The 23,517-nt window shown below is 52.9% G+C and overlaps 1 protein-coding gene across 3 annotated transcripts; it reads right to left on the reverse strand.

Moving 5' to 3' along the window:
- Nucleotides 1-697: 697 nt before the first annotated feature.
- Nucleotides 698-23,352, reverse strand: XRCC1 (X-ray repair cross complementing 1). Of its 3 annotated transcripts, none has more exons than XM_052656046.1 (17): nucleotides 23,197-23,352; nucleotides 22,154-22,246; nucleotides 16,485-16,595; nucleotides 7,183-7,341; nucleotides 6,316-6,390; nucleotides 6,108-6,213; nucleotides 5,795-5,907; nucleotides 5,608-5,719; nucleotides 5,142-5,400; nucleotides 4,814-4,930; nucleotides 3,430-3,523; nucleotides 3,153-3,279; nucleotides 2,841-2,895; nucleotides 2,607-2,746; nucleotides 1,498-1,588; nucleotides 1,005-1,080; nucleotides 698-891 (listed from the first exon to the last, which is right to left on the reverse strand). In XM_052656046.1, the coding sequence occupies exons 1-17, from the start codon at nucleotides 23,245-23,247 to the stop codon at nucleotides 778-780; spliced, it is 1,893 nt and encodes a 630-aa protein (XP_052512006.1). In that variant the 5' UTR covers nucleotides 23,248-23,352; the 3' UTR covers nucleotides 698-777. The 3 variants fall into 3 exon arrangements, with proteins under 3 accessions (XP_052512006.1, XP_052512003.1, XP_052512002.1); XM_052656043.1 differs by having other exon boundaries at nucleotides 2,841-2,892; nucleotides 3,153-3,288; XM_052656042.1 differs by having other exon boundaries at nucleotides 3,153-3,288.
- Nucleotides 23,353-23,517: the final 165 nt, after the last annotated feature.

Below are 23,517 nucleotides of genomic sequence, written 5' to 3' on the forward strand. Positions count from 1 at the left end.
TGCTACCTGGCATGCTGGATCTCCCCCAACCAGGGACTGAACCCATGCCCCTGCATTGGGAGCACGGAGTCTTAACCACTGGACCACCAGATAAGTCCCCTATCCCACCCCCACCTTCTACCCTGATTCTCTAACACCCAGGTCAGGTCCCACCTTAAATATGGTGGAGCCTTAAAAGGGGTCTGGGATTTGTGGAGGGTAATTTAAATGCCCCTTCCCTAGCTCTCCCTCCCAAATGAGGTGATGTCAAACCAGGCTGGGGATGGTTTCACAGCTACTTCTGAGCCCTGGAGAAAGGGAGATGTCCTTGGCCCAGGGGAGCTCAGACTTCGAGGGGGGCCACCCCATGAGCATCCCAACCCGCAGCCCAGGACCCCCAGAGGGACAACTGAGATACGGGAATGGGCTCCAGGGATCCAAACCAGCTGAGGGGTGTGTGCTGAGTGTCAGATTCCCAATCCCCTGCCACCTGCTGCCAAAGCGGGGAGGCACCAGGGAGAGTAACAAGGAGCTCCTTCCCAACCAGGCCCCGGACAGAGAGCCAGCCGGTCGTTCTTCCGCAGACCCCAGGACAGGAGTCATCAGGTGGCCCAAAGACCCGGCCTTCAGAGGCGAGTGGAACCAAACCTGAGACAGAAGGCAGGGAGCCTGCTGGGGGTTCTCAGAGACGCGAGCAGGAGGGGCAGCTGCTCCAAGCCAAGTCTCCTTTATTAAACTCGTGTGGGTGTGTGTATGCGTGCACGTGTGTGTATGCGTCCATGTGTGTCCACACACATTTCACGCCTGGGGCACCACCCCGTAGAGCTGGTGGGGAAGTAACTTCTGCTTCTCATTGCAACTGTAGATCCAGCGGGGGCGGACGAACACCAGGGAGGGGTTGTCCGTCAGGGCCTGCAAGGGGCGGGGGGCAGTGGGAAGGGTACGGGCAGGAACATGAGCCAGGAGGGGCTGGGGGATGTGCTGGGGCAGGCTGGGCCTCCCTCTCCTGCCCCTCCAGGACTCACCTCCTCAAAGCTGGGGTCCCACTCCTGCGCGGTGATCACAAACTGGACCCGCTCACTCATGTAGTCCTCAAGCTCCCTGGCGGGGGATGCGAAGAGGCGGAGAATTGGCGCCCCGTCTCTTGACGCCCTCCTCCCCAAGCACCCTCAGAGGCCGTACTCTCTTCACCCCCACCCACGTCCCCTGTGGGCCACCCGTGGGCCCCCCACTCCCACGTGCCAGGCTCGCCGTATCCATGAAACAGCCAGCTCCTGCCAGCACCAATCCTTTCAGAAGGGCGGTGAGGAGCCTCATTTTAGAGAAGAGGAAGTGGGGGGTGAAAGGGTCGGGGACGGGGAGTTTCGGGGTGTGGTGTGGGAAGCTATGCGTCCAGGGCCCTAGCACAGTTAGCAGGGCTGGCACGGAGCTCCACAGCCTGTCTCGACCCTCAGGGTACATCCCTTCTCCATCCTCCCCATGACCTTCCACCCCCACCTCCTGCCCCTGGAGACTGACCCGTTGAAGGCTGTGACATAGCGGCTGAGTGTCCGCCGCTCGTCTCCTGGGAACTCCCCGTAAAGGAAGAAGCGTTTGCCCTGGAAGAAGTCTGCAGGGGAGAGATGAGGCGGGGAGAGCCAACATGAACCCCTGGAGTCCCGGGGTGCCAGCCAGGAGCCACGGGACATTCGCAGACTGGACAAGAAGGCAGGCACAGCGGCTGGACAAGAAGGAAGGCACAGTTCCTTCACTTGGTCTGGGCTGGAAACTTCACATCCTGCCACTTCCTCCACTGGCTAGCCCACTCCTTTTAACCAGTGCCTTCTCTGGCGCTGACCTTCAGGGTGGCTCTTTGTTCCAGTTTAACATGATTTTCTGTTAAGTTGCCAAGGTCACATTTGGGGCTCTGGAGGATCAGAGTATGTTCCTGCCCATCACTTGTGAGGAACCGGGTGGAAATAGCTTTTTCCGGAGACCACAGACCCTCGCCTCCACTCAGAGCCTCTGACTGGTCCAGCTCGCCTTTCATTCTCTTTCGGCTGCGCCACGCCACAGGTGGGATCTTAGCTCCTTGACCAGGGATCAAACCTGAGCCCCCTGCACAGGGAGCCTGGAATCTTAACCACTGGACCACCCGGGGAGTCCCTCTCCTTTCATTCTTGACCAGAAGAGGCTCTGACGCCTGCCCCCATGTCTGGGGTGATGGATAGCAAGGCGGGTCCCAACGGAGATCGGCGCAGCTGTATTCCCTGAGCCCCACCTCCACCGACAAAGCTGAACCCGGGGGTGTAGCTGGGGTACCTGCAGATTCTTAAAGCCCCCGGGTCGGTCTCGAAGCCGAGGGAGTGGGAGGCCCCCGTCGTCAGGGGGTGAAAAGCTAAACGGGGTCTGGCAGGGGGCTGGGCTGTGAGGGAGGTGGTCACAGCGGAAGTCAGGACGGGACAGGCAAGGATGCTGACAGGAAGGGAACAGGCCTGAGAGGATACAGAGGTGGCAAAGGTCAGGGAGGAGGGTGAGGAGCCTGGGAGACAAGTCAGAGTGGGCAGCGGCCATCCGGGGGGGCCTGGGGCAAGTCACCTTAGACAAGTGACAGGGCAAACCCCACATTAGGAGGGAGGGGTTCCCACCTGGGAGCTCGGGAATTGGCAGGTCGGGAGACTCCGGGGGGCCCTCGTGGTCCGTGTTCTCATCTGTGGATCCTGCGTACGGGTCCTCGCCATTCTCCTCCTGACCAGGGGGCTGCCTTTCTTCCTTCTGCTCGGCCACCCTGGAGAGGCCAAGAAGGGTGGGGAAGGAGTGTGCAGACCGGCTTCCCCTCCACCCAAGGCTGGGGCCACCCTAGCCACCCAGCCCCACCCTACCTTCTCAGCTCGTCCTCGGTGTCCCCAGAGTCTTCTGCCCCGTTGTCCCGTCCTTCTGTGAGCAGACACTTAGTCAGCTCGAGGCCCCTACCTCCCAGCCTCACACCTGAGCATAGGTGGGGTGTCTCAACCCCCAACCCAATCGCTCCCCAGATCCAGTTGGGGGTGAGGGGGCAGCCTCCCTCCACCCCCTAGGTCCACTGTCTAGGATCCAGCCCCATCTCGCTGGACCCAGGAGCTCAGACTTGGAACTCCTTCCCCTTTTAGATGAGGGAGTCTGGGTCTTCAGCCGCTCTTCCCTCAGACTCTGACCTGACTGCTCCGCCTCAGTGTCGTCATTATCTTCCTGGGCCCCTGGTGAGGCTGGTTTGGTCTCTTCTGGGGTTGGGGGTCTCTGGGGTGAGCTAGGTCCTGCTGCCTGAGGGGGCTTGGCTTTGGTCTGGGGGCGCTGAGGAGGGAGGGTGGGTCAGGGAGGAGGGAAGGGGCAATGAGGGTGTGAATGTGTGCCCGCAGGAGACAGGAGTAGGGAGTTTGGGGTACCATGTCCCCCCGACTCCACCCTCCCCCGTGGCGGGCAGGGGGCATGGACCTTTCGGGGAGCCTTGGGGGCTTCATTCCCACTGCTGCCGCTGTGAGAGCCCCCCTCGTCCTCGCTGCTCGAGCCTGACCCAGCCATGAGGTACCTGGAGGAGGGATCGGGCCTCAGACCAACAGCAGACGCATCCTCCAGGGGAGGTGGGGAGGGGGCTTAAGAAGCAGCAGGCGCTTGCATTTACTATCAATAAATAAATCCTCAGGGTACAGACGTGGTCTCCCTCCTGGTCTACCCCTTCTCCCAGCTCCAGAAGGGCCCCGTGGACCTTCAGCCACCCACACCATAGACCACAGCAATCCCTGGCTTCCCCTCCAGGGGAAACAAACAAACAAAACAAACACCACCCCATTTCAGAAACAAACAAACAAAAAAAATCAGAAATAATTCTCTCCGGCAAGCATCAAAGTCAGTTTCTCATTAGGAGAATGCCTACTGATCAAGGGAAAAATCTCGAAAGCAAATTTCCTACGTGCCAGGCACTGCTGTGAACACTTGACAGGTTCAGAGTCGCTGAATCCTGAGGCGGGTGCTATTTTCAGCCCCGTTTTACAGAAGAGGAAATGGAGGCCCAGAGAGATGAATCAAGTGGCCCCAAAAGACAGGGCAGAGTGCGTACGCAGCAGAAGCGAGTGAACCTGCTGGGGATGCTGCCCTGGCCCCCACGTTAAGACCCTTCCGCACGTGATATGGTTGCTTCTAACCTGGTGACGCCCTTTTCGGGAAAGTCACTCTCACCGTAGAACCAGGGCTCGTGGGAAAACTCAGAAGGCTTAAAGTGCTGGGGGCCTTCCCCAGTGGTCCAGGGGCTCAGACTGCTAAAGGAGGCCCGCCTCCCAACAGACACCAGGCTGAGCCAGCCTCGGCTCCTCTGCCTCCGCTCAGCCTGGCGAACCTCTTCTCCTTGAAGAACCCTGGCTCACTGCAGTTCTCCCTGTGGGCCCTCCTCCAAAGTATTTCACAATAAGTCTGGCCCCTCATCAAAGTCAGAGGCTCTCGAAAGGAGGGACTGATGTCTGGGGCCCAGCGGTGGGCAGCCCAGCCTGACACCACACAGGGGTTTCAGACGAATGAATGTCAACAGGTCGCAACACTTCATTCTCCGCCCTGAGCCTTTGTGAACGCTGTTTCTCCATCCTGCAGCCTTTTCCTTTGCTAAGCAGACTTCCCAGAGCCCTCCTGGGACCCCTGGGGACACCCTCCCTCTCCTCCCCATCTCCCAGCCCTGCCCCTCCTCCTCTGGGAAGTCGGCTGACTCCCGAGCTGGCAGGCCACAGCCTGATTTCTCCCCAGATCCCTGGCGCTGCCCGGCACGGGGATGAGGGGCAGGGTCGGGGTGGGGTGTGCATGTGTAAAGCACACGTGTGCAGAGAGGCCTCACCTCCGCGAGGGCAGCCGCCGCCGCATGCGGTGACAGTCCAGCACCCACTCTTTGCGCACGATTCGGCCTCCGAGCCCAAGGACCTGGCTGTACTTGGGGGTGTTGGCAAAGGCGCAGCTGGTGGGGAGCAGAACGGAGGGCGGACTGAGCGGCAAAGGCAAAGAGACAAGGGGCATGGGAGAGAGACAGAAGGGCGGAGGGAGGAAAAGAAAGGGAACGAGAGGCAGAGGATACGGAGAGGCGAGGTGACAGAGAGCGAGCAAGACGGAGCAGGTGGAAGAAGTCGGAGAAGGCGCAGCGGGGAGTGAGGGAGGGGACGCCGGCCTACATGAGGTGCGTGCTGTCTGGAGTCCAGTCCGGTCGATACTTGGCCCCCAGCTCGAGGGCCTTGTCCCGGAGCTCCGAGCGGAAGGGGTTCTGGAAGCCACTCAGCACCACCACCACACCCTGGAGGATCTTCCCCAGCTCCTGCGGGCCTGCGCGGGGGGCCTTGGGCTCAGCGCCTTCTCCTCGGAGCTTCTCTGGTGCCGCCCCTCGTGCTGGGGCAGGGGTGGGGGGAGTGGCTGGGGTACGGGGGGGAGCTGGCACTGGGGAAGCCAAGACAGTGGATTCAATTAGAAAATGTAGGGCTACACGCCCACCTCTCCTGTCTCAGAACCAGGAGTTCAGGCTCCCCAGCCCCTCCTCTCTCAGACCCAGGAGTTCAGACCCCCAGGCCCTCTTCCCTCAGACCCAGGATCCCTGCCCCTCCACCCCTGGACCCTCTGTGGGAACAAGGAATCCAGTTTGCTCACATTTGGGTCTTTTGAGGGCAGGTACTGAGGGCTGAGCTGATGGTTTGCTGGGGGTCTTCTTTTCTTCTTGGTTCAAATCCAGCTTCCTCTTGCCTTTGGGGGACTCCTGAGGCTGAGGGGGTGGGTTGTGCTGAGGCCTCCAGCTCCTCTCCTCCTTTTCTGCCCCCCCAGGGTCTGGTGATCTCACCTTGAAGGTGCTGCCTGCTGCCTTGGCGGCTGGGGAGGCGGCACTGGAGGCGGCACTGGAGGCCTGCAGCGTGGCCGCTGCATAGCTGGGTCCTGCCGGGTCACTGGCTGCCACTGCAGAGGGGGAGAGTGGATCCAGGATGAGGGGGCTGGACCCTCAGGCCTTCAGGCTCCTTTCTATCCATGGGTCACAAAGTGTTGTTCCCAAGACCCAGCAGTGACCCAGGGGTCCAGGCCCCAGCCCCCACTCCCTCAGGCCCAGGATCCAGGCCCCCAGCCTTTACTTGCTCAGGACCCAGGCTTTCTGTCCTCACCTGGGGGTGTCTTGTTGATACGACTGAAGAAGAGAGCCCCGGGTTTCAGGGAGCTGGCACTTTCATCCTCCTCCTTCACACGGAACTGGCCGAGCTTGGTCACCTTCTAAAGTCCCACAAGGTCAGTGCAGTGGGAGGGCTGTTGGCAGGTGAGGGTGAAGAGGTGGGGAGAAGGCTCGGGGCAAGGGCAGGGGCAGGCAGAGCTTACCTGGGATGAGGCCTCGGCCTCGTCTTTGTCTGGGGGGCTGTGAAACCGTACAAAACTCAGGCCATAGGGGGCATCCTGGGAGAGGAGAGGTGGGAATCAGGGAGTCTGGCCAAGGACAAAGGCTTGGCCCCATCCCTTTCGTTTAGAGAAACCCCTTCCTGACTCTTTCCCTCCAATGGATACACACATCTGGGGAGCTGCCCGGTTGATCATGACAAGAATAATAACCACACGCTGTCACTGAGCCCTAACTTGGGGTCAGGCTCGGCACAAAGCCCTTTATGTGCTCAGCCCTTGAGCCTCAGAGCAACTGGCAAAGGCTGCAGGGTCTAGGCAAATCCACTCTGCCTGCCAATTTTCTGCCCGTGGAATGCGAAGGGGGGCCGTGTGCCACTTCCGTGACTCAGAAATGCTCCCGGCTCTTTCCTCCTCTGCTAGGTGGATGCGGAACCATGAGATGGAAGGAACCTGGGTCCCAGGATGGCCAGAAAGGTGAAGTCACCAGCCCGAGATCACAGAGCTAAGGAGTGCAGCAGCCAGGCTTTAAACCAGTGTTCTGATTCCAGATCTCATGATACTAACTCTGAGGCCCCGCTGTAAGAAGCCACACATCTCCCACAAGTCAGCAGATCCCCCTCCCAATTCCCGTGAGATCCTGCAGGTCACCCTTCCCAATCTCCCTCCAGGAAACCAAGATTCCTATATGGGAAGGACGGAAAACCAATTTCAGAGAATGCAGGGGCCTAGCCTCCTTGTAATTCCCCGGGGAGGCGGACTGTCCGGCCCTCCCAGCCCTCGGGGACTCAATATCAGCCTCTCGCCTCTCCCGTGGCGCGGGACCAAGGACCCCGCTCCCACCCTGGGTACCTTGCTGTAGGGCTGGCTGCAGACAATTTTGACTCGGTCCCAGCGCTTCTCTGCTGCTGCCCGGACCAGCTTGTCAGGCCCAAAGATACGAACGCGGTTGGAGTTTGAGCCACTGCGACTCTCGGCAGGGGACATGAAAGACGAGGTGACCAGAAGGACCTGGGGAAAGGCAGAGTGGCTAAGGTCCAGGCCTGGCTGGTGGCAGTGACGCCTCCTAGGGACTGGAAGAGCGCAGGGGCCTGAGCAGAGTCTAAGGGTTCTCCAGATCCAGCTCTACCTCAGCGCTCCTCAAGGCTTCTAGACGCTTCTCTTCTTCCTGGGTGTCCTGTCAGTCCTTCCCTGACACAGGGCCCAGAGGGATCCTTCTACTCCCAGACCTGAACCACCCTTCTCTAAATTCTTCCAGAGTCTTCCATATCTGGACATGCAGAGGGCTGCACAGCCTTGGGAACCCTCCCAGATCGGTGGGCTCCCAGCAGAGGATATTTACAATTACTTTTCAGAAATTCACGACTGAGTGAGCAGAAGGGAAGTGTTAGGGCCCGAAGGAACAGCCCAGAAACCAAAGAGATAGGGGAGACACACCCACTGTTAATTGACTGTCTCTGGACTTCCCTGGCAGCCCAGAGGCTAAGACTGCATTCCCAATGCAGGGGGCCTGGGTTCGATCCCTGGTCAGGGAACTGGATCCCACATACTGTAATGAAGATTGAAGATCTTAGTGTGTCTCGACTAAGACCTGGCACAGCCGAATAAATAAATTAATTAATTAAAAAATTTTTTGACTGTTTCTCAGTTCAGACCCATCTTTGAAAAATAAAAAAGCAAATAAATAAAATAATAAAGGAATATAATGGAAAAAATAAAAAAGAAGAAAAAATTTTTAAAACTTTTATATATATATATATATATAAAATTCCACACTGGTGGCTCAGCTCTGGGATGCTGGGGACATTTCTAATTGCCAGCTGCTCCTTGTCAGGCTCCGCCAGCAGGGGGAGCTAGAGAGAGAGGCTGCAAGGCTGGAGAAGGGAGGCGGATTGTTGCAGATCAGGTCGGCAACATCTTAGGTGTGCTTTGCTGCCGCTTGGGCAGCAGTTCTTCCAAAGAGGAAGTAGGGGGCGGTGCGGGGAGTTGCGCAGGCGGATCCAGTTTGCAGTGTCCCAGGACCTGCAGAACTAGCCTCACCGCACGTTCTCAGGCTAAGACCAGAATCAGCTGCGGATCACCCCCTCCTTAGGATCTGAGTTTCAGCCCCAGGGGTTCACCTCCTAGCTTCAACACCCACATTTCAACAATTCCAACCTCTTCCTTTTGTTCCTCCAGCCCTAAGGGTGGTGGCTGCTCCCAGCAGGTGCTTCTGTGTTCTACCTGCGTCTTCTGTCCTCTTTAGTTCAATACTTAGTTACTAATTCTTTACATTAATTCTCTCTAATTATTTACATTAATTCTCTCTGTTAAACTAATTGGTGTGATTTCAGCCTCCGGCTGGGACCCTGACTGATACAGTGGGTGGCACTGATGTTGGTGTCTGCCTTGTTACCGACTTCAGGGGACACAGAGCCTGACTGAATCAAAGGGTTCTACGCGGCAGGAATACTTTGGCCACTTGATAGAAACCGCCAACTCAGTGGAAAAGACCTTGATGCTGGGAAAGACTGAGGGCAAGTGGAGAAGTGGGTGACAGAGGATGAGATGGTTGGATGGCATCACCAACTCAATGGACGAGAGTTTGAGCAATCTCTGGGAGACAGTGAAGGACAGGGAAGCCTGGCGTGCTGCAGTCCATAGGGTTGAAAAGAGACGGGCCTTAGTGACTGAACAACAACATGATGTAAGCAGGGAGAACGGGGAGTTCAAAGCGTGAGCTCCAACTCAGGAAGAAAGGCATCTCAGGAGACACCCCTGTGCAGAGAGCTGGACCTTCCTTCCATGAGTAAATTAGGGAGAAACATGTCTGGTGGGGAGAGTCAGTGGGAGCCCTTAGCTCTGGCCAGAGCTCTCTCCCAGCAGAGAAAAGATGAAAAATTATCTTTAGAGACTCCTATCCCCAGATGGGTTTCCCTGGTAGCTCTGAGGTAAAGAATCTGCCTGCAATGTAGGAGGCCTAGGTTCAATCCCCAGGTCGGGAAGACGCCCTGGAGAACAGAATGGCAACCCACTACAGTATTCTTGCCTGAGATCTCTACTCTCAAGGATTTGGAGCAAAAGTCCACACTAGTTATCGGAATGGGAAAACCCAAGTTGAAAATGTAAGTGGTCCCATGTATGTAGTATCACCTGGTGCTGGCTGGAGCAAATCCTCTTTGGAGGAATGTACTTCAAACCAGGCCCTCATAGAACTTCCACCTATATATTACCCAAGAGTGGAATTAACACACACACATACACATACACACACACCATTAGGCATGAGGAAATAGGCTGCCATGATTTAAGGTCAGCAAAAACCACACACTGCAGACTCAGACACACAAGGAGTGCATACATTGATGGGGAAATCCGGAAAGAGGGACAGACTGTATTTTCTTGGGCTCCAAAATCACTGTGGACGGTGACTGAAGCCATGAAACTAAAAGACACTTGCTCCTTGAAAGAAAAGCTATGACAAACCCACACATCGTATTCAAAAGCAGAGACATCACTTTGCTGACAAAGGTCTGTATAGTGAAAGCTATGGTTTTTCCAGTAGTCATTAATGAATGTGAGCATTGGACCAAAAAGAAGGCACTCAGCCAAAGAACTGATGCTTTCAAATTGTGGTGCTGGAGAAGACTCTTGAGAGTCCCTTGGACAGCAAGGAAATCAAACCAGTCAGTCCTAAAGGAAACCAACCCTGACTACTCACTGGAAGGACTGAGGCTGAAGGTGAAGCTCCAATACTTTGGCCAGCTGATGGGAAGAGCTGACTCATTGGAAGAGACCCTGCTGGGAAAGATTGAGGGCAGGAGAAGGAAGCGACAGAGGATGAGATGGTTGGATGGTATCACCTACTCAATGGACATGAGTTTGAGCAAACTCTGGGAGACAGTGAAGGACAGGGGAGCCTGGTGGGCTGCAGCCCATGGGATTACAAAGAGACAGACAGGACTTAGCAGCTGAACAACAACAAATTGATATTATCAAACACACAACACACAAGTAAGTGTGCACCTTCCCTGGTGGTCCAGTGGTTAAGAACCTACCTGCCAGTGCAGGGGTCATGGTTTCGATCCCAGGTCTGGGAAGATTCACACGTCTCAGGGCAACTGAGCCCCAGGAGCGCAATTACTGAGCCCGTGCACCAGTAGAGTAAACCCCACTCGGTGCAACTAGAGAAAGCCCACGCACAGCGATGAAGACACAGTGCCACCAAAACTGATGAATAAATTATAAAATTAAAAAAACCAAAAACCTCAAGGGAATGGGAGACTATTGATATATAGGTTTCCAGACTCTGCAGACATAAAGCCCTGAGCTGACCATTCTACTTTTCTAGGTAGATAAGAGGTTCACAATAAAGATCCACATGCCAGATTAGATACAGTTTTAGCAAAAAATGCACTGGCTCTTCTCATAATTAAAAAGTGGAATTTTGATCTGAATCTGTTTGCCAAGAAGAAGAGACAACTTTTTTTTTAATTGCCCCAAAGATGGTTGATTTTATGTAAAATTTTAAACAAGGAGGCCATTAGACTGGGTACTCTAAAGCCTTAGGTAGCTTCAGTAAATCAATCAAAATTTAAGCAAGAGTTGATGAACTCCAATCTAAGAAAATAAAATCAACTATTCAGGCACAGCCGAGTCCCTCGATTTTCCCAAGTAAGAAAATCGTTTCAGGTCCAGGGAGGTGGGATGGAGTGGGACACTGGAACTAACACGCATATACTCCTGACACCCTGTCAGGCAGAGATGGCTGATGAGAACCTGCTGTACAGCCCGGGGCGCTGCACTCCGGGCTCTGTGCTGACCTAAATGGGGAGGAAACCCAGGAGTGAGAGGACATGTGTGTACACGCAGCTGATTCACTTTGCTGCCCAGTGGCAACTAAGCTAACACAACATTGTAAAGCAACTATACTCTAAAAAAAACATTAGTTAAAAAAAAGTTCAAACTCTAGTCCATTAAATAACTGCTCTGCTCTGCTTTCCTGTTTCTCTCTAAACACCTCTGTCCTAGCCCACCCACAAAGCACCTCTAATCATTTTTCAGTTTTGGCTACCTAGTTTTGGATTCAAGTTGTCTGCTTAAATAAACTCTTTAAAACATAATGTGCCATCAATTTGCCTTTTCGCAACTTATGAAACCTTCATTTTATTATTATTATTTTTCGTCACACTGCACCACCTGTGGGATTTTAGTTCCCCAACCAGAGACTGATTGAATCTGGGCTCCTGGCAATGACAGTGGCGTCGTAAACACTGGACCGCCGTGTGTGCATGCTAGCTAAGGGACTTCAGTCATGTCCGACTCTTCCGTGATCCTATGGACTGTAGCCTTCAAGTCTCCTCTGTCCATCCACGGGACTCTCCAGGCAAGAATACTGGAGTGGGTTGCCATGCCCTCCTATCCTAACCACTGGACCACCAGGGAATCCCCTAGAACCTGTAGAATAAGAATGTGTGTTCAAGGAAAACCTCATTGGTTGGAATGCACCTTCTATGATGGAAAACGTACTTGATAAAATTCAACACACATATTCATTTAAAAGACTGGCAGGCCCTCACTGGTGATCCAGTGGCTAGGACTCTGCACTTCCAATGCGAGGAGCCTGGGTTTGATCCCTGGTCAAGGAACTAGATCCTGCATGCCGCATATGACTGGGAGCTGACTGTGGCTCAGACCATGAACCCCTTATTGCCAAATTCAGACTTGAATTGAAGAAAGTAGGGAAAACCACTAGACCATTCAGGTATGACCTAAATCAAATCCCTTATGATTATACAGTGGAAGTGAGAAATAGATTTAAGGGACCAGATCTGATAGATAGAGTGCCTGATGTACTATGGACTGAGAGTGCCTGATGTACTATGGACTGAGGTTCATGACATTGTACAGGAGACAGGGATCAAGACCATCCCCATGGAAAAGAAAAGCAAAAAAGCAATATGGCTGTCTGGGGAGGCCTTACAAATAGCTGTGAAAAGAAGAGAAGTGAAAAGCAAAGGAGAAAAGGAAAGATATAAGCATCTGAATGCAGAGTTCCAAAGAATACCAAGAAGAGATAAGAAAGCCTTCTTCAGTGATCAATGCAAAGAAATAGAGGAAAAGAACAGAATGGGAAAGACTAGAGATCTCTTTAAGAAAATTAGAGATACCAAGGGAACATTTCATGCAAAGATGGGCTCGATAAAGGACAGAAATGGTATGGATCTAACAGAAGCAGAAGATATTAAGAAGAGGTGGCAAGAATACACGGAAGAACTGTACAAAAAAGATCTTCATGACCCAGATAATCACAATGGTGTGATCACTCACCTAGAGCCAGACATCCTGGAATGTGAAGTCAAGTGGGCCTTAGAAACCATTACTACGAACAAAGCTAGTGGAGGTGATGGAATTCCAGTGGAGCTATTTCAAATCCTGAAAGATGATACTGTGAAAGTGCTGCACTCAATATGCCAGCAAATTTGGAAAACTCCGCAGTGGCCACAGGACTGGAAAAGGTCAGTTTTCATTCCAATCCCAAAGAAAGGCAATGCCAAAGAATGCTCAAACTACCGCACAATTGCACTCATCTCACATGCTAGTAAAGTAATGCTCAAAATTCTCCAAGCCAGGCTTCAGCAATACGTGAACTGTGAACTTCCAGATGTTCAAGCTGGTTTTAGAAAAGGCAGAGGAACCAGAGATCAAATTGCCAACATCCGCTGGATCATGGAAAAAGCAAGAGAGTTCCAGAAACACATCTATTTCTGCTTTATTGACTATGCCAAAGCCTTTGACTGTGTGGATCACAATCAACTGTGGAAAATTATGAAAGAGATGGGCATACCAGACCACCTGACCTGCCTCTTGAGAAACCTATATGCAGGTCAGGAAGCAACAGTTAGAACTGGACATGGAACATCAGACTGGTTCGAAATAGGAAAAGGAGTATGTCAAAGCTCTATATTTCACCCTGCTTATTTAACTTATATGCAGAGTACATCATGAGAAATGCTGGGCTGGAAGAAGCACAAGCTGGAATCAAGATTGCCAGGAGAAATATCAATAACTTCAGATATGCAGATGACACCACCCTTATGGCAGAAAGTGAACTAAAAAGCCTCCTGATGAAAGTGAAAGAGGAGAATGAAAAAGCTGGCTTAAAGCTCAACATTCAGAAAACAGAGATCATGGCATCTGGTCCCATGACTTCATGGGAAATAGATGGGGAAACAGTGGAAACAGGGGGTCAGACTTTATTTTTGGGGGTCCAAAATCACTACAGATGGTGACTGCAGCCATGAAATTAAAAGACGCCTACTCCTTGGAAGAAAAGTTATGACCAACCTAGACAGCATATTGAAAAGCAGAGACATTACTTTGCCGACTAAGGTCCGTCTAGTCAAGGCTATGGTTTTTCCAGTGGTCATGTATGGATGTGAGAGTTGGACTGTGAAGAAAGCTGAGTGCCGAAGAATTGATGCTTTTGAACTGTGGTGTTGGAGAAGACTCTTGAGAGTCCCTTGGACTGCAAGGAGATCCAACCAGTCCATTCTGAAGGAGATCAGCCCTGGGATTTCTTTGGAAGGAATGATGTTAAAGCTGAAACTCCAGTACTTTGGGCATGTCATGTGAAGAGTTGACTCATTGGAAAAGACTCTGATGCTGGGAGGGATTGGGGGCAGGAGGAGAAGGGGACAACCGAGGATGAGATGGCTGGATGGCATCACTGACTCGATGGACATGAGTGAACTCTGGGAGTTGGTGATGGACAGGGAGGCCTGGCGTGCTACAATTCATGGGGTTGCAAAGAGTCAGACACGACTGAGCAACTGAACTGAACTGAACTGAAGACCTGGCCCAGCGAAATAAATAAAGACTGGCAACATCAAGTATAATAACGGTGTGGAGCTCATATACTGCTGAAGGGAATGTAAAATGGAATAATCCACTCTGGAAAACTATCCATTTCTAATCAGGCTGGAGAAGGAAATGGCAACCCACTCCAGTATTCTTGCCTGGAAAATCCCATGGACAGAGGAACCTAGCAGGCTACAGTCCATAGGGTAGCAAGAGTTCAGACAAGACTTTAGTGACTAAACCACCACAATACTAGAAACTCTAGTTTGGGCTTCCCTGGTGGCTCAGACGGTAAAGTGTCTGTCTGCAATGCAGGAGACTGGCTTCGATTCTTGGGTCGGGAAGATCCCCTGGAGAAGGAAATGGCAGCCCACTCCAGTATTCTTGCCTGGAAAATCCAATGGACTGCGGAGCCTGGTAGGCTACCGTCCATGGGGTCACAAAGAGTCGGACACAACTGAGCGACTTCACTTTTGCTTTTCTAAAAAGGTTAAAACAGAGATCTACCTGAAGACACTGCAATTCAACTCTTTTAAGTATTTACCCCAAAGAGATCTCTATACAGAGGCTTGTACAAGAAGGTTCTCAGCAGTTGTGTTCATAATAATCAAAAAGCGGCGGGGAGTTCCCTGGCACTCTAGTGTTGAGAGGACTTTGCACTTTCACTCCCTTGCACTTTGACTGCTGGGGTCTGCGTTCAATCCCTCCTTGGAGAACTAAGATCCTGAAAGCCTCGAGGTGCGGACAAAAACAGCCACCGAAAAGTGGCAACAGTCCAGAGGCCCGTCAACAAGAGAATGGAGGAACACGTTGAGATCTCCACTTCCAGTGAAGCTTCCTAGCAACAAGGTGGAACAGACCGCTAACGCACACACAGTATGTTAGACCCTCAAAACCCAGTGTAGAGTAAAAGAAGCCAGCCACACACACAGCCACACACACGCTGAAAACCGCATACTGTAACACCATTTATATGTAATTCTAGGAAAGGCAAAACTAGTCTGTAGTGACAGAAAAGGGGTAGTGCTGGCCTGAGCTGAGGGTGACCCCAAGTGACATGAGGGAGCTTGCAGGGAGGCCAGTGATGCTCTATGTCATTTTTTTTCCTTTTTTTGGGGCCACACTCTAAAGTATGTGGGGCCTTAGTTCCCCTACCAGGGATCGAACCCAGGACTTCCGCATTGGAAGGCAGAGCCTGAACAACTGAACACCAGGGAAGTCCAGTGTTTTATGCCTCGATCTGGGGGATGGTTACCCAGGTATGCGCAACTGTCAGAACGATGACCTGTGCGTTTTACTACACGTAAAATATACCTCAATTAAAAACAATTTCTCACTGTGAGGAAAAAACCATTTCTTGTAGAAAACAGATTCATTCACTTAAAATTATAAACTCTTTTCCACAATATGTTTATTTTTCACCAAAACATTTGGCTGACTCACCAGCTGGCTCACTATGATCTCCCCAGTCCTGCTTGCATTAATTCAACTGGTTTTTAAAAAACGGATTGGGTCAACATTTAAAATATTTGTATTACAGCAAGAGACTCATACACATCTGTCACAAATCAAATAGCTCACAGAGGCGCCCCAAGCAATTTGGAATGTCAATTTTCCGGGACATCTTGAAGTTCTGGGACCAGATAAAAGCAGTTTTGCTCTCAAGCAGGGAAAGGCAAAGTGTTAGTTGCTCGGTCCTGTCCGACTCTCTGCGACCCCATGGACTGTAACCCGCCAGGCTCCTCTGTCCATGGGATTCTCCAGGCAGGAATACTGGAGTGGGTTGCCATGCCCTCCTCCAGGGTATCTTCCCAATCCAGGGATTTAACCTGGGTCTCCTGCATTGCAGGCAGATTCTTTACCACTGAGCCCCCTGGGAAGCCCAATACTGGAGTGGGTTGCCATTCCCTTCTCCAGGGGATCTTCTCGACCCAGGAATTGAACCTGGGTCTCCTGCATTGCAGACATACTCTTTACCACTGAGCCCCCTGGGAAGCCCAAGAATACTGGAGTGGGCTGCCATGCCCTCCTCCAGGGGATCTTCTCAACCCAGGGACTGAACCTGGGCCTCCTGCATTGCAGGCAGATTCTTTACCAGCTGAGCCACTAAGACGCCCGAGTCGTAAAACACAGAGGTGCCTTCTGTCCTTTCTGCAACTGTGATGCTGTTTCGGCACACAGCTTATCACCTGGGTCAGCTCTTCATCTCTTCGAGCCCTGGGCTCCTCTGAAGGGCTGAGGTGGCCCAGGGGCTAGGAAACCCTGGGGCGGCAATGGGGGCATCTGGGCAGGGATCAGCAGGGGGCCCAGCTCACCTCATAGTCCTGCTCCCCGGCCCCTCCGGCCGAGCTGCCCACCAGCACCTCCACGAAGGCCGAGCCGTCATTCCCGATGTCCACGCTGTGGATCTGTTCCTCCTTCTCCAACTGCAGGGGAGGCAAGGCCCAGGTCAGTGCTGCTCTGCCCTGTGCCCCACCTGGCTTCCTTGTGGGACCTCAGAAGGCAGACGACCCCCATCCGGGCCACCTCGTCTCGTTGCCAAGTGAACTCGGTAACAGAGCGGGCAGGGCGGCAGGCTGCCACCGTGTCCCCTGTACACCGCACAGGATGTGGAGTCAGAGTTGGAAAACAGACACTGACCGATCGCCTACGCCCCGGCACCCACGTTCCCGGCTCCACCAGACTCTGCCTGACTGGCTTCTAACCCGGCGCTCTAACCACGGAGCTCTCCTTGGCGGCGCTATGCAGACAAAAGGCACACCTGCCCGCAATCACACAGGATCCCATGGATGCTCCCTGAGGGTAGGGGCCTGGTCTGGTTTGGCTCACCACGGACTCTGGGTTTGAGTCCCATCTCTGCCACTCCCTAGCTACAGGGCCTTGTCAGCTCAGCTCTTGGAGCCTCAGTTTCCTCATCTGTAAAGTGGGGATGATCACCCTATGTAGGATAATGCACATAAATACCACGTTCACAGGGCATGACATGCAGCAGGCACCCTGTGGCTACCAGTCAGGAAGTGTTATTAGTTACCACTCGATGATTATTTGTTGAAAGAAGGAAAGAGCTGAATTTCCCTGGTGGCTCGGGGGATAAGAGTCCGCCTGCCAGTGCAGGGGACAGGGGTTTGACCCCTGGTTCGGGAAGATTCCACATGCCACCGAGCAACTAAGCCCACGAGCCAGAACTGCTGAGCCTGTGCTCTAGAGCCTTTGAGCTGCAACTACTGACCCACGTGCCGTAACTACGGAAGCCTGTGTCCCGTGCTGCGGAACAGAAGCCACTGCACTGAGAAGCCCACAACTGCAATCAGAGGTGGCCCCTGCTCGACGCAACTAGAGGAAGCCCACGCTAAAGCAACGAGGACCCAGCACGGCCAAAAATAAGAACTGGCCGCAGGAAGTCTTCCCCCAAAGTCTCTGACGTAAACGTAGAAAGTCATGCGGGGGTGGTAGGCAGCTGCGGGGGCTAAAGCAATCTCCTACTTTCCATCCTGGGGCTTTTATTATGATGATTTATTTATCTGGCTAACTCGGGTCTCAGTTGCGACACTGGGGATCTTCGTTGCAGGATCCTTTGTTTGGATGACTGAGCTTAGTTACCCCAGGCACGTGGGATCTCAGATCCCTGACTAGGGATCACACCTGAAGCCCCTGTATCGCAAGAAGGATTCTTAACCACTGGACCACCTGGAAAGTTTCTGGGGTTGTTTGATTTGGCTCACAGAATGACAAGTGACTGTGACCCCCAAAGGTTTCTAGTCCGCCACCCCACACAGCCTGGAACATCTGATGGCCCAATTTGCAATGTCACCTCCCGGCTGGGAGGTGGCCTGGAGACTCTGCTGGCACACTGCTACAGACAAGAAGGTCCCCACAGCGGAGGAAGGAGCCTGGGCTTGTGAGGAAACCAGCCCAAGTCCAAATCCAGCCCTGCCAGTGCCAAGCTGTGCAGCCCTGGGTGACATAAAACCTCTCTGAGCCGCAGTATCCTCATGCTCTGCACTTCTGAAAGGAGCTGACGGGACACAGAATGCTAACCATGGCAACGCACAGCCACTGTGGCGGCGCCCAAGTGTAAAGAGTGCGGCAGACCTGTAACTCCTGTAAGACCACCGACACCTCTGGGAGCCGGGGACTATCTTTATCTCCACTTCACAGGCGAGCCATTGAGACAGGAAGCAGCTGTGTAACTTCCCAGAGGTCACGAGGCTGGGCTAAAGCCAGCGACAGCTGGGCTGCGTTCCTTCTAGACGTTCTGGGGGAGAATCGTTCCCTCATCTTGTCTGCAGCTTCGAGAGCCCCCTGCCCTCCTGGGCGGCGGCCCCTTCCTCCAGCTCCAGAGCCAGCAGTGGCACCGCTCCAGCCTCTGCTTCCATGCCCACAGCTCCTCTCTGGTTCTCCAGTCGCCCTCCTTCCCTGATAAGGACCCTTGTGATGACACTGTTTCCCCCCAAATCATCCAGGCCCATCTCCCCTCCTCGAGATCCTTACAGGGACTTCCCTGGTGGTGCAGTGGCTAAGACTCTGCCCTCCCAACGCAGAGGGCTTGGATTTGAACCCTGGTCGGGGAACCTGATCCCACAGGCTGCCGCTAAGAGTTCACATGCTCCAGCTAAAGGACTGCGCACACCACAACGAAGAAGGAAGATCCCGCATGCCCCAGCTAAGACTCAGTGCCGCCAGGTAAGTAAGTATTTTTAAAATCCTCACAAAGTCCCCTTCTCCACGTAAAGGACACATGCACAGGCTCTGGGGATTAGGATGCAGACAACTTGTGTGTGTGTGCGCACTCAGCTGGCCAGTCATGTCCAGCTCTTTGCCACCCCAGGGACTGGAGCCCACTGGGCTGCTCTGTCCATGCAACATTCCTGGCAAGAATACTGGAGCGGGTTGCTCTTTCCTTCTCCAGGGGATCTTCCCGACCCAGGGATGGAACCTGTTTCCTGCATCAGCAGGCAGATTCTTCACCACTGAGTCACCAGCGAAGGCTGTGACACCTTTAGGGGCTGCTATTCTGTCTACCACGCTGAGCAAAGCTCTTCCTGGGCTGGGCATCACTGAATCCTCACCACCACACTGGGAGGAAGGGTCTGTTAACTCCCCCAGCCTTACAGATGGGGAAACCCAGATGCAGGCAGGAAAATCAATGGCTCACGTGTCACACACAGGTAATGCCTGGCACAGAAACTCAGACCAACTGCCAGACTACACGCCACCAGTACTCTCCAACTCCACAATTTCAATCCTTCTGGTAAAACCTCAACATCTTGGGACTTCCTTGGTGGTCCAGGGGCTGAGGCTCCACATTCCCAAGAGAGGGGACCCAAGTTCTATCCCTGGTCAGGGAACTAGATCCCACATCCCACAACTAAAGGACACTGCACGCCACCACTAAGACCCAACTCAGCCAAATAAATAAATGAATGTATCTATTTTTAAAGTCAAAACACTCCTTGCCCCTGCCTCCTCTCCCACTGGAGACACTCCTCCTTCCTCCTGACTGTGTAATATCCTCCCCAGCACTCGTCATCTGACATACGTTTGACTTATTGGTCTGTCAGTCTTTCCTTGCAAATATCAAGTCTCCACAGGTCACATATGTTTGTCTTGTGATGTCTGCGGCACTGTGTGCCTGCAACAGCACTGGGCCTACAGAAGGTGCTGCGATGCAGGAAGGAACAAATGAATCCACCTAATCTCAAGTCTCCAGGGCCTGTCTCTGTGCTGACAACTCCTACAGCTCTGTCTCCGGCTCCAGGCCCAATCCCTACCGGTCCCTTGGAAACTGTTCCTCGTGTGTCCCACGGCAAAGCTGGCATCCCAACCAGCTGGCCCCCCGCTCTAAGTCCTGTGATTTCCTGACAGTTGCCATGTCCCCGTCAGTCTCCCAGGCCAGAGAAGCCTGAGCCTCCGCTGGCTCCTCTGGCTCTCTCACTCCCCACTTCCGGTCGTTCTTGGCCCCACTCCAACAGCGGTGCAGAATTAAACAGGATGCCCCAGATCATAAAAGAGCCCAGCAAGACCATCCAGTAACACACACGTGAGTCCCCGCTTTACACACACACCTGCGTGCTGACACGGCACTTCTGCAAACACTGTCACCGGATTGTCACGGTGACCCTGGGCGCCCAGCACATTATCCTCCATGGACAGGTGAGAAGACAGCTTCTGAGACATGGAACCATTGCCTGAGGTCACAGGGAGAGTGAGAGCGGGAGATGGCCCTTGAGTTCCACCTGAGGCTGACCTGTCAGCCACCTGCACCTCTCTCTCAGCTGGGAATACTGCCTCTAGGCAATGTCTGCTCGCTCTGGGCCTCGTTTCTGCATCACACAGGGGACAGTAATAGTGAGGTGCTGGGATTTTTATGAGGATTCAATGAACTAACCCATAGGAGGCATTCAGAATGGTAACTGGCAGGGCTTTTTTTTTTCTGAGGTGGGGGGCATTTTCCCAAGTTGGGCATTAAACCTGGGCCTCGTGGCATGGAGTGGAATCCTAACCACTGGCCCACCAGGCTATTCCCAAACAGTTGTAACTGTGAATAAACTCTTAGCTCTCATTATTCTGACTATACTACCTTAGGGAACTATGAAACAGTAAAAGTTCAAAAATCATTCACAAAATCCTGAGACTTTGTGTATAATTCCTGGGAGAAGAATTCTTAGCTTCTCTCTAATTTGCAAAAAGGTCTATGAAACAAAACATTTAAGAACCACTGGGTAAGACAGACAATAATAAATTTAACACAATCCGGCAGGCCTTGCCCCAGCATCCCTCCCCAAACACCCTTACATTGGACGGATGAATGTGGCCAAAATCCAGAAGTGGAGGACTTCCCTGGTGGTCCAGTGGTTAAGAATCCGTGCCGCCAATGGGGCAGGGGGCTGGGGGCAGGTTCAATCCCTGGCTGAGGAACTAACGCCCCAAAGTGTCATCTGGTGTGGCCAAAAATTAAAAATAAAACAGACAGAGACTTCTCAGGAGATCCATGAGCTACAACTCCATGCTCCCAGTGCAGGGTGCCCAGGTTCCCAACACTGGCCAGGTAACTAGATCCCACATGCTGCAACTAAGACCCAATGCAGCCAAATATGAATCAATGTAAAAAAAAAAGTTAAGTCAACATATAGACACAAAGAAAGAAGAAAGAGATGGCTAGAGCACCCACACTGGGTTCAACTCGCAGCACCGCCATGCATGAGGGGTGATAACAGCTCCACCACCATTCGACTCCCTGGAGAGCCAGATCACGCAGGGTAACACCCAGGCAGCCCTGGGAACTCACTAGCTCGCTTCTCCCACCAGTTCCTTGTGCCTGATGGGAACAGCCTGTTGGGAAGTCTGTCACCATCCTGGGTCAAACTGCCCTTTTCCCTTTGCTGCCTCCAACTTCACCAAGCATGTACCACAGCACTCTGCATTCCACAATGGTCACTAAGACTGGCCACTTCACTTTGGCCCTTCCTAGGCCTCAGTTTCTCCATCTTTAAAATGAGGTTGATTGGCTTAGATATGAGACACCTTCCAGTCCTAAGCCCAGGGCCTTCAGAAGGCAGAATGCGTGGCAATGGTTTACTCTCTCCCAAATGAGGATGATAAGGCTCTGAAAAGAGCAGCAACCTACCTGGACCACACACGAATTCATTCCTGGCCTAGTCTTTGCATCACCTCTCTCCTCTGCTAAGGGCACAGGGACCACACTGCTCATTGTCCAGGTGAGGTGGTGGGGACCAAAGAGAAAGTGCCTCAGCTCACTGCCAGTTAACTCCAGAGTAGAGTGTGGACCCTGGACCTACAGATTTCTATTAAGGAGATGGAGGGAGGGGGACTTCTCTGGGGGCCCAGAGGTTAAGACTCTGAGCTTCCAGAGCAAGGGGCTCCAGTTCCATTCATGGTCAGAGAACTAATATCCCACATGCCACCCAGCAGAGAGGGGAAAAAAAAAGATGGCGGGGGAGGAGGTGGCAGCTGGCAGAATCACCTGGAGCACCACAGAGATGGTCTTCTCACCCGCCTTGGCTGCTCGCCATTTACGGTAAGTGTCTGCCTTGAGAAGGTTTTCTGCACAGTAGGTCTGGAGAGAAGAGTAGAAAAGGAAATGTTAGGGTTCAGAGGTGAGGGCTATGTCCCCAGCTCTCATATTAGTCTGAGAGTTCTCTCAAGCCATCTGACATCACCCAGGTTTCAGTTTCCTTATCAATCCCCCCACACTCTGGGGTTTGAGGAAGAATGGAGACATGGATATGCATGTCTGAGTCCCTTTGCTGTTCACCTGAAACTATCCCAACATTGTTATCTGTCTATACCCCAATACAAAACCTTCTAGTGTTAAAATAATAAATCCCTCCACACTCTGCCTGGAGTCCCCTCCAACATTTTCCCCTAGAAATTCACCACTGCTCCTTCCCAGGAAGCAAAGCACCCTACTTTTTCTCGGCAAATTTCTCTATCCCACATCTCTCCAAAATTCCCTATGGCCTCCCAGAAATTCTCCCATGACCCTCCTAGAATTACACAAAGTCCCCTTTGTGAAAGGAAAACCAAAATGAAGTCCGCATTGCTAAAAGTGTTCTCAAAGATTGATTGGGGGGCTACGGAGGAATTCTGACCAAGCGGGCCGCAGCTACAGTGGAATCTGGCCTTTTGACCACATATTGTATTCACACAGGCATCCAGAATATGTGCCAGAAACTCAAGGTACTTATCAGACCCTTACCCTCCGGTAACTCAGAACAGCGTCTTCTTTAAAGCCAAATATTTCTTTCCGTGTATCACAATCAATTAGAATTCTCTCCACACGACTGTAATAACCTGCGACCTCTGTCCTCATAAGCGCCTGATTCCCGCTGCCAACACTCCGTTCAACGGAATCTGTCTCCCAAACTGCAATTCGTAAGAACCCCAAGCTCTTTCTTGGCACCCCGCATACGGATTATTTTTCAACACCTCTGAGACTCCAAAAGTTCCAGAGCCCGCTGACGAATTCCTTCACTTCTTCCACCCTCCCCCACGCCAGTCCCTCACCGAGTCCTGGCTACTGCAGGACACCACATGGCGGAGGCGGATCTCCGGCATGTCAACGTCGAGAGGGCTTCGCCCGACCCAAAAGATGCACGAAAGTCTGACTTTGGGGAGCTCACAGGGGGTGCGCCCCGTGCGGCCTTCACTGCGCAAGCGCACGAGGCTCGGGCCTTTCAAACCGCGGCGCGCCGGCGGTTACGTCACCACTGCGCATGCCTAGTGCGTCTCCCCGGAGAGCGCCGAGAGGCGCCGAGTTCCCTAGCAACGAGCTTTTCCCGCCTGGCTCTGGCCAAACGGCTCTCTCGCCCCTCCTCCCAGTCACTT

This window comes from Budorcas taxicolor, chromosome 18 (assembly GCF_023091745.1).
Source record: "Budorcas taxicolor isolate Tak-1 chromosome 18, Takin1.1, whole genome shotgun sequence".
NCBI classification, from domain to species: Eukaryota; Metazoa; Chordata; class Mammalia; order Artiodactyla; family Bovidae; genus Budorcas; species Budorcas taxicolor.